The 10,263-nt window shown below is 33.3% G+C and overlaps 2 protein-coding genes across 3 annotated transcripts; one reads left to right on the forward strand and one right to left on the reverse strand.

The window, feature by feature from the left end:
• Positions 1 to 1,969: 1,969 nt before the first annotated feature.
• On the forward strand, positions 1,970 to 2,761 carry LOC108473454 (uncharacterized). The gene is made up of 2 exons (XM_017775014.2): positions 1,970 to 2,410; positions 2,489 to 2,761. Exons 1-2 carry the CDS (start codon positions 2,154 to 2,156, stop codon positions 2,565 to 2,567), a joined length of 336 nt encoding a protein of 111 aa, XP_017630503.1. The 5' UTR covers positions 1,970 to 2,153; the 3' UTR covers positions 2,568 to 2,761.
• Positions 2,762 to 3,035: 274 nt separating this feature from the next.
• Positions 3,036 to 7,703, reverse strand: LOC108473453 (tubby-like F-box protein 3). Of its 2 annotated transcripts, XM_053021504.1 has the most exons (7): positions 7,196 to 7,703; positions 6,283 to 7,057; positions 5,074 to 5,161; positions 4,645 to 4,774; positions 4,379 to 4,558; positions 3,781 to 4,263; positions 3,036 to 3,368 (listed from the first exon to the last, which is right to left on the reverse strand). In XM_053021504.1, the coding sequence occupies exons 2-6, from the start codon at positions 6,628 to 6,630 to the stop codon at positions 3,792 to 3,794; spliced, it is 1,218 nt and encodes a 405-aa protein (XP_052877464.1). In that variant the 5' UTR covers positions 6,631 to 7,057; positions 7,196 to 7,703; the 3' UTR covers positions 3,036 to 3,368; positions 3,781 to 3,791. The 2 variants fall into 2 exon arrangements, with proteins under 2 accessions (XP_052877464.1, XP_017630501.1); XM_017775012.2 differs by having other exon boundaries at positions 6,283 to 7,702.
• Positions 7,704 to 10,263: the final 2,560 nt, after the last annotated feature.

Genomic DNA, 10,263 nt, shown 5'->3' on the forward strand with positions numbered 1-10,263 from the left:
GGCTTGGGCTTGTGTAACATTGGGTTTGAGTTAAATTTTGTAAATGGACTTTGCTATTAAGCTTGTAACTTGGACGGTTAATAGACTTTTATTTATTTTTGTTTTGGATTTTATTTTTTTTGTTTGGGTTTATTTATTTGTGTTGGGCAGGGCAAAGTTAGACTATTACTTATACTATAGACATTGATTTAAATATATAAATATTTTTAGACATAATAATAAATTTAACTCTTAATATTTATTCTTTTATCCTTTTTGTTATCATTTCGATCCTAACTATCATGAACTTTAATAAAATTATTGTTTTTTTACCAAAAAAAAAACTAATGGGTTAAGATTTTATCTTCATTTACTTGGTAATTTGTGTGAGTACCTTATTCTTGATGTAGATAGTTTCTTTTCTTTTCTTTTTCTTTTTTAAATACCAACCATTTTAAAATTATTACTAATTTTATATATTTTTAAAATTTTAAGAAGCATCACGCGAGCTACCAAATTAGTATTATTATAATTTTAATGGTCGGATTAATTTTTCTATTCAAAAAAAAATAGCAAATTGGTTAGATTGGAAAAGGTAAGAAGTAAAGTGACGTAAAAAAAAAAAAAGGAGTAATATGATAAAAAGCAAACACTAATATGGAGTGAAGTCAAGCAATCATATTGTAGATCAAATGGTAGGTTAGAAAGTTAATTAATGTGATGGAAAAAGCTAAGTTCGGTCTCAAAATTATATATGTTACCGGATAACCGCTCTCAAAACCATACATTAACAACGATAATTATTGCAAAAATAACTAACTTCGTTACAACATTTAGGGATAAGTATGGTACAAAATAATTTGCTATTATGTATTTTAGCCTCTGCATTTTTAAAATAATAATAAAAATCTTCATTCATGGACCAACATTTGATATGTTTGACTATAATGTGTTCCATTCTCCGTATTTTATATACGGTAGTAAAACTTGATCGATATTTTTACCTAATATATTATAAGAAAAAATTTTAATTATATAAAATGTAAAATCATTATTTCACTTTTTAAACTAAGTATTTGAATGTGGATTGTTTGAAATGAATTAAGAATTTTATATAATTACTTAATTATAACATCAAACTCTATTATTAGTCATTATGCAGTAAATTTCACATTTAGTTTTTGTAATTTAATTTAACTATTTTTATTTTTTAATATTGAATGAAACGCTAGTCATGAAATACTCGTGAATTTGTTATTTTCATATAATACTAAAAAGAATGCCACATGATTTAGTTAATGAATTTAGTGGGTATTGTTAAAGTCGAATTAAAATTTTAAAATTCAGAAGAAGCATAGAGATTAAATATGATCAGATTGAAGAGTAAGGATTAAATTTATAAGTTACGATAATAAGAAACTAATCATTTGGTTTTAAATTTAACCAAATTAATATCACAATAATAGACCTACTAGATCTTTACTACTTATTTTACTAGTTTACTTTAGATTAAAATTTCGGATAGTAAATTGCTCAAAAGATGACTAATTTACATTTGTTAAAAAAAATTCTCCAAATTAAAAATAAATTAAAAAAAAAAAAGAAGTCTCAAACTCTGAGCAGTAGATCCATTGATTGAAGCGTGTATCTATATCCAAAACCAAGGTTTGATCTACAAACCCGCTCCACCGGTTCAACAATAGATATTTTTGCGCATGGGTTGGATAAAAGAAGTAAAAAGTTTGGATATCCAAAAACAAGTTTGGATAAAAGAAATAAAAAAATTGTACTGATTCAACAATAGATGGGCGATGGGTTCTTACCGTTTGTGAGGTAAAGGTGTGAATTTTTGTGCATGGCGTTGAATGGTAGTTGAAAGGGTGAGTCAAAGAAGAGTAGTTTAAACTTTAAGTACATAAATTAGAATTAGACTAGTAGGCTTCTTGTTTTGACTAGTAAGCACAGATCAAACACTTTTCATCACAATAACTACATAATGCGTGCAAATAACTACTTCCAAGGCTTTCGCCTACATAAACAACGATCCGCCCTTCCTATTTTTCTTCAGTCTCTTTCTTACATACCTGTGTTTCACCACTCGGATTATCTCTTCGGCAACGTCTTCCTGGTGGTGGAAGTGGTGAACACTGACGGCTAAGTAACAAGTTAGCAAAATGGGACCTGGTGGACCGGGAGGAGGGCCGGGAGGACCTGGTGGACCGGGAGGACCTGGTGGACCGGGAGGATGGGGAGGAGGACCTGGTGGTTGGGGTCCTGGCCCTGGAGGACCTGGCGGATTCGGGCCCGGAGGTCCTGGTTGGGGTCCGGGACCTGGAGGTCCCTGGGGCCCTGGATTTGGAGGTCCTGGTTTTTGGCCTGGTGGGTTCTTTGGCGGCTTTGCAGATGGTTTGTGCAATATGATATCTTCCTGGTAAGCAATCAAATCTTTACTCAATTCCGGTATAGTTAAATGCGGTTTGATTGAGGTTAAATTTGATTGGGATTGCAGCTTCTACTGTCTTTGCTGTTGTTGGCTACTACAAGACTGCTTTGGTCGACGCCCTGGCTATGGTCCTCCACCTTTCTAGTCATCTGCTGGCTGCTGTTGCTATACATGTGTTTTCTGTAGTGCCCGGTAATAAATTTAATAATCTAGTTTTAAGCTTTTTTTCGTTGCTCTTGCTTCCGCTACTATTTTCATCTATTTCCATCCAAACTTATATCGAAAGTAATAAATGTGACTGATTTCCATTAGGGAAGTTCATTTTCTTTTTCTAGAAAACCTTTACATCCACCTTAGCATGCCCATATGACACAGTCCAATTCTTTGTTCAAAAGAATAAACAAATAAATCCACAAAATGTTTTCCCTTAATCAGATGTTCATAACTCAAGATATTGAATGTTCTTTTGGATAAGTTGTGCAAAATCTATTGTTGCCTTCATATGACCCAGTCTAATGCTCTATTTGACACGGCCAAAATATTTACAGAACTTCAAATGTAAATATCAATAATTTGCCAACAACAACTTCAGATTAACATTTGAGAGGCACAGTTTGAGAAACGAGAAGTGCACATCTAAAATGGACAATTGTCTCCTACAAGGGAGCTCGCTTAACAAATTCGAGAAAACATTCAACAGTTTTTAGTTCATCTTTTTTTCCGCTCAACAATCAAAGAGACAATCATGTTAACAAAGCGCACAACCAACATAAAGGCCATGTCTCGCTCTTAATACAAACGGTTATATGTACAGCAAAGAACTAAAATAAAAGTTAAATCCTAACTTCTCATATGGAAACAGAAAAGCACTAAAGTACCAAGCAACTTTGTAGCAGAACATGCCAAATCCATACCTGCAAACCAACTACTTTGCATCTCGCACTACCTGCGTTTCAAAACCAAGAGCTTTAACCACTTACAATCCACAAGTAGATGCAGAATTAAGATAAATCTGCTGATTGAAAGTGCTTATTGGCAAGTCAATTGTACTGCTGACCAAGTTATACGGCAGATTCTTTTTCTTTTTTGGTAAAATTACACAGATTCCATAAGTACAGTATCATATCTAATATCTAGATTCTTAAAGCACATAACCTAGAATTCTAGGCCAAAAATGGCGTAAACAAACAAATTAACGAACAGATTACAGCAAAGTAAAAATTTGCTATAATGAAAGATGGCAAACCTTGCTTGATTATTTGTCACAATCCAGAAAACAAAGAGGGCATTGACAAAAAATATTGCCTCTATTGAGATTCAAAATTGTCAAAAGTCCAAATGTTAGGTTGAACACATACCTGTTTGCATATCACTCACAAGCAATCTTAGTATCGAAGCTACTAAGGCATATAGCAAATGCCTGAAAAGCTGAGATAGGATACTGATAATCCACAGTGAATACATCCTTTCCCACTTTACCGAATTGGAGAATGACATTCTCATGCTCCTGACCAGCAGCTGCATTTTCAGGAGATGCAACCAGCTGAAAGTTTTTGACTGATGCAACTGTTACCCGTCCATTGAAGTTCAGACACCAGCACTGGAGTTGTTCATGCCACCTCGGTGACTTGTTCCTCAATACTAGCATTCCATCTTTCTGGTCAGACAAAGGTCCAGACTGGAAACTCTCTGAACGGGTTGATTTTGATCTAAAGAACAGCAGTGATGGGAAGGTATCCAGATTACTGTGTAGGAATTCAGTCTGTGTGGGAGCAACACCTCCAGGTTCAATAGAAGATGCTGGGATGCCATCCATGACGCAGTGCATTCTCCTTGGACCTCTATGGTGCAGAATATGTTAATTTCAGTAAGCATACAAAAACAAGGAGCTAAACAATGACCAACCCCTGATACAAGGACAGGGATAGAAAGAGCAACTTTCAAGATACACCTTACCTAGAACCCAGGACATTCAACTCATAAGAGATGTGGGCTACAGGATAGTTGCCAGCTGGGACACGAGGAGAAACTTGTTTCATATTAATTAGCCTGGTGGAGCAACTTTTAGTAACTTTTGCTCCAGCATTTGGAGGTTGTGCATCATAGACTGTGAATTTGGTCCCCAAAAAGTTGGATCTGTTAAAACAAATCAAGGTAAGTTTAGATTTCTGAAATGACTAATGTATGATGCATCAGTAAAATGATAAACCAGCTGACAATACCTCAACTTTCCAATGTAAGTACTGCTTCCTTTTGACACATCATTGCAATTTAATGAGATGATATAATCTGTGCAGGTAGGACGGCGGCACTTCCTTGCAGCAAGGAGGAACTTTCCATCATCATTGGAAGCTGCCAAGTCAATACACAAAGCAAAACAGTTTCATATATACAACTAAGAAAAGATACCAAAAGAGAAACAAGGCACTCACCAACCACCACATTATTGTAAAGGCGATAACTTTCCATGAATCTAATTACATAACATATCCTTAATATTTTTAACTCAATTAAAAAATATAAGAAAAATCCTACGTCAGAATACAAAAGCACCAAGCAGTACAAATGACCATACATAAGAGTAAAGCTCACAACATCAGCCCCTTTCTCCGACACCCCAGATGAAACACAAATAAATTAAAGCGGCTCACCTTGATTCAAGCCAAGGTAAAGATAATATGTTTGGTTGCTACGGTTCCGTTTTATGTAACATTGAAGGAGGGAGTCCCTTGGACCAGGCTGCAGGAACAAAAAACAAGGACTGTGAACATGTATCTTAACTTTTCACTTATCGTGGATGATTAATGAGCGATGGAAGCTGTTCCAAGTACAAACAGAGTACTTATAGGATATTCTATATTAACTTAGACAGGTACCTTTCAATAAAATTATACTGAGAAACAAGTCTCAAGTTTGCAATTCATCTAAGGAGAATATCTAATTTAGGATTCAAAATTTATGATTTGATAACCTAAGAAAAAAGAACCTGTTGTCATGCAGCACGATAACAAAACAGTACCTGTCATATTTTAAGTTTTATATTTTAAACTTCCTCAGAAGACAATCCTAGAATGCGAAACACATCTCAGCTCAAACAAATCAGCAGAGAGAATATATTGCCCTCATTTTTCTCAACTATAAGCAGCATCAAACCGGTAAAGAGAGTACAAACGGACCAAGGGATGCCACAAATTTTGTAAATGTATCCCACCAGTAAAGAAACAAGAAGAACAAGAATGTGCATCCCACAAAGTGAAGTCATCACCTACTGCTGCTTTTTAAGTAAATTTAGATGCTGCACAGGAAAGAACACTTTGGTAGCAGGTTTGGGAGCTATATTCTGATATGCATATGGTCATATCATAGGTGCTACGGCTAGGAAAACAAATCCTACTTTTAATGTATTTGTGTTGGAAGTTCATGCTAAAGCGGATGGATAGTTTTTCCTCAAGATATAACCATTTATGATGTAATCGTCGAAACTGATTACAAGTTTAAATGGAGCTTAAGGGGGAGGTGCTAGATTATCTACAATAGGGGACTTAGAACTATCTCTTTGACCTGTAACCTTAATTCAATATCCTGGTCATTTCTTGAGAAGGATTGGAACAATGTAGCACATTCTTTAGCCACACATGCTTTATCCTTATGCAGTGAATTTGTATGAGTCGAGAATGGTCCACCGTTGCTGATACCTTATCTTGACTTGAATGCTATTTCAGTTGACTAATGAAATGTCTTTGTCAAAAAGAAGATTAAAGATTCAAGGCCAGGGTATAACAGAATCACTTTAAGACCTAATACAACACCAAATGAAAGAAATTCAATCAAATAAAAAGGAATAGGAAAACATCTATTACCTGTTTCAATGAGATTGGGAATGTCAACTTGCAAGAAATTTCTGGGGTTTTCACAATTTCCTTCATAATCTCTCTCCAATTCCTACATACACCAGCACAAACAACCACATTCTTTCGTGGAGGCCAAGTACTCTCTGATGCCTCTATTCTCATCAACACATCCCTCAAAAGCTCAGGCGGCATGTTTGCCCAACAACTCTGCTTGAACACATCAACTGGAACTGAGCTATCCTGAACTACCCTATGTGACCTCGATCTCATGCCATACCCAAATTTCACGTCAAACCCTCTTCTTGATATACTCCCAAATTCTCCCTTCATGTCCTGGATAATGCTCTTAAACGACATCGATGCTTCCTAATCCTCTAAAACCCAATGATAACTTAACAACGGACTTCACCTCTACAATTTCTAGTAACTAAAGAATGTACCTAAAAACATTCAATTCCGAATCACTACAATTTACAACCTAACATCCTCCAGTTCACAAACACAGAAAGTATAACCGAATAAACACTAATGATTCGAATTTCGCAGTTAAAACTCTCAAAATTCATACAGAAATAAGCTATGAGCACTAAACAAGACGATCCACAACCAGAAGCCTGATAAGATCGAAAAGTCAATTCCAAACACAGAAGTGGCTCCACAGCCCCTAATCACAATTTCTCCTCCAAAACAATGCAGATTGCCATAACCGATATCTAAGAAAATAACACAAGGACACAACACTGAGCACCAAAACTTACCCTTCAGCCAATAAATCTAGCAATAGCTGAAAACAGAAAGGCAGCAGTGAAAAAGATCAACAAAATTCAAACGAACACCAGCAGATCTCTCTCTTATCCTAACCAACCAAGTGCCATAAAACTAACAGATAATAAGAAAGGAGACAATTGTGAATTCATCAAACCTTTAAAGAGAGAGAGAGAGGGAGAGAGAGAGAGAGAGATCAAAGCAGAAGGAAGAACATCCGGATCAACAAGGACCGGGTATTCGGATCACGGGTGGAACCGATGAAATCTAAGGTGGACGGCCTTGGGCAGAGTGAAAGAGGAATGCAGGTGCGGGAAAGGGGAAAGGTTAGGGTTTTGTTGGCTTTATGGTGTTGTTTTTAGTTGGGTTTGGTGCGGTTTCTTTTTGTGTGGTGATGTGTGAAGGACCTTAGAGACGAGACCAGAATTTCACTGTGAGTGTGAATGCCTGCCCCCCAGAGTGGGTCCCCTCTACTCCTTATCCTATGCTGTCACTTCCCCCTTTTGTCTCACTCTCACCCATATGCGCTCGGATTCGGGTTCCAAAAATATGAGCCACGGGTTAATATATTCGCCGAATTCACACATTGGTACACTAAAATAGTGTGGTCTGCTTTATTCTCCCAAGGACGAGCATATAAGTTCCAACCTTGAGAAACGGATTTTTTAGAGGTTTTTACTTTTAAATGCTATAATAAGACTAGTCCCAAATACGGTATGATATGAAATATCTTAGGCTTACACTATAAAAATCTATTAGGGTTCAATGCACCCTTGCCTTTACAATTTTATTAATCTTCCAGAAATCAAAATTTATGATTAGTGCAATGGTTTTGTCCCTATCTATCCACATCCACCAAATGCAAATAAGTTGGAACAAATATGAAATACATCTTACTAGGTTAACATGGTTCTTCTATTTCCAATCAAATTGAGCCATGATATTTCTCTTCTTCTTTTTTCTTCTCAATAAAAATGGATTTTATGATGTTTAACCTGGAAGGTCCTAAGGCTTTCCGTCTTTGACACATGTCCAATGTTATTTCTTTCTCTTTCTTTTTCTTTTTCATTATAAACACAAATGGGTAAATTTCAATTTTTTTCCCTTTTATTTTATTAATTACTTAAAAATGGTCAATTTTCAATTTCGCTCGATTTTAAGATTTAATCTTCATATCTTTTTCTCTTCCTTTTTTTTCATTATAAACACAAATGGTTAAATTTTAATTTTGGTCCTTATATTATGCTCGAATTTAAGATTTAATCTTCATACTTTATTTTTTTTTTTACATAATTCGTTACCTCAATGTTTATAATTCCATTAATTATTTATATAGAAAGGAGGTCCTAAGCAACTTTGTCATCATACGTGCCTTGTTCCTCTCTTTTTACCCTATAAGATAATAGTAAAATTTGAGTATTGATCCCTCTACTTTGCTAAAGTTTAAGATTTAGTGTATATTTTATTTTGACATAACTTGATCATTTCTTTATCAATGACATTAGTTGATCTAAATACTCAATATCGATTAAAATGTTGTCATGAATTTTCTTAAAAACACCTTTCTAACACATACCCAAAAATCTACTTCGTATAATAAATGAAATAATCAACTATTTTGACTAACTAAAATAGAAGAACCAAACTATGTCAAATTAAAGTATAGATGTTAAATTCTAAATTTAAACATAGTATAAGAACCATAATTATAATTTGTCATTTAATTTAATAAAAAATTAACTTTTATAAAAATATTTTTAATTAAAATAAAGATAACTACAATCATAATTATTTTAATAAATAATCATAGGTATAATTAAAAAATTGAATCCCGGAAAAACATTCTACTCAATTTTATAATGAAGTATAAGAATTTTATCAAATATTTAAAATTTTCAACATAAACTCTCCCGACAAAAGAGAAAAATGCAACGATGTTGAATTAATTATTATGCTTTTAGAGTATTTATTATTACAAATTAAGTTGAATTACAAGTGCCTCCACCTTAACCAAATGTTTTTATAGGTTTTGTTTTATGTTTTATTATTATTATACAATATTGAGGTAGAAATGAGATGAATTTGTGTTAAACAAAATATTTATGCAAATCAAAACATTTTATTTTTATGTTAAATAATAATTTAATATTAATATTTTTAGTGTAGTAATTGCTCACTTAGTCCCTTAACAATTAAATTGAGGGTTCAATCATCGTCTATGATAATAGAGCATATTTCATTACTAGCCATTTATCTTTTTAAAAAATATTCACAACAAAATAATTAGTCATTGCTATTGATAATAAATACCTTAATTTTAAAAAAATTTATGTAACAAGAGAATTTGTTTGTGGGATAGCCCAGCCATATGCATTGTGTGCATATTTGTCTGCTCCACATTATGTCCACTGTGAGAGGTGAAAGGTCCAAAGTGTTGGATCCTCTTTATCTGTTTTTCAAGCCCCTTTAGAATTTGATTTGATCAAATCAAATCAATTTTCATTTTTAACCAGAAATCAAATGTTGAGTTTTTCGTTTACAAAATTCGAATATAAAAGATGGAGCAGATCGAGCTCATTTGTACCGTAGGATATATTCACAACACCTCAAAATTAAAATAACTTTTTTTCTTTTTTAGTCTTTAAATTCATGTTACTTGTTAAATTACTCTCAAAATGGACGGAAAAATAATCTTTTTTAATCTATAAAGTTATTTTAGCCCTTCATTTAATTTTTTGTCTTTTTAGTTCTTAAACTTTTGTAATTTATCAAATCATTTCAAAATAGATAAAAAATATAACAACCTAAATTTTAACACTAAAAATTCAATTTTTGGGTTGAATTTATTAAATCGAATTAGTCAAAATTACAACCAAATAATTATAAGTCAAGTATGAATTATTAAATAGAATTAAATTAAAATAATTATTAATTACGGTACGTAAAAGTACAATTGTTATTAAATTTTAATTAATAAATGCACGAGAGCTTAATTAACAATTAATCAAGGCACCTAAAGGTTATATAATCATTACAATTATATGAGTTAGTGGGAAAGAATGATCCAAACCATTCATTCCCACTATGATTAATAAATAAAGATCATGACCATTCATTTAACTTATTAAGTAAGATTAATTCCTTCATTAAGTCTAATTAAGCCACTAATCTAAGTATAAATGGCGAGTGGAAAGAGAAAACATATTCATCTTTCTCCCTTAGAGT

The sequence above is a fragment of the Gossypium arboreum genome, chromosome 11 (assembly GCF_025698485.1).
Source record: "Gossypium arboreum isolate Shixiya-1 chromosome 11, ASM2569848v2, whole genome shotgun sequence".
NCBI classification, from domain to species: domain Eukaryota; kingdom Viridiplantae; phylum Streptophyta; class Magnoliopsida; order Malvales; family Malvaceae; genus Gossypium; species Gossypium arboreum.

Excerpts from the sequence above, each read along its gene's own strand:
- LOC108473453 (XM_053021504.1), bottom strand. The coding sequence starts at position 6,630 with ATGTCGTTTAAGAGCATTATCCAGGACATGAAGGGAGAATTTGGGAGT. Across the intron at positions 4,559-4,644 it reads ACTTACATTGGAAAGTTGAG|ATCCAACTTTTTGGGGACCA; the intron begins GTATTGTCAGCT and ends TTGTTTTAACAG. Across the intron at positions 4,264-4,378 it reads TTGAATGTCCTGGGTTCTAG|AGGTCCAAGGAGAATGCACT; the intron begins GTAAGGTGTATC and ends TCTGCACCATAG.
- LOC108473454 (XM_017775014.2), top strand. The coding sequence starts at position 2,154 with ATGGGACCTGGTGGACCGGGAGGAGGGCCGGGAGGACCTGGTGGACCG. Across the intron at positions 2,411-2,488 it reads TGCAATATGATATCTTCCTG|CTTCTACTGTCTTTGCTGTT; the intron begins GTAAGCAATCAA and ends TTGGGATTGCAG.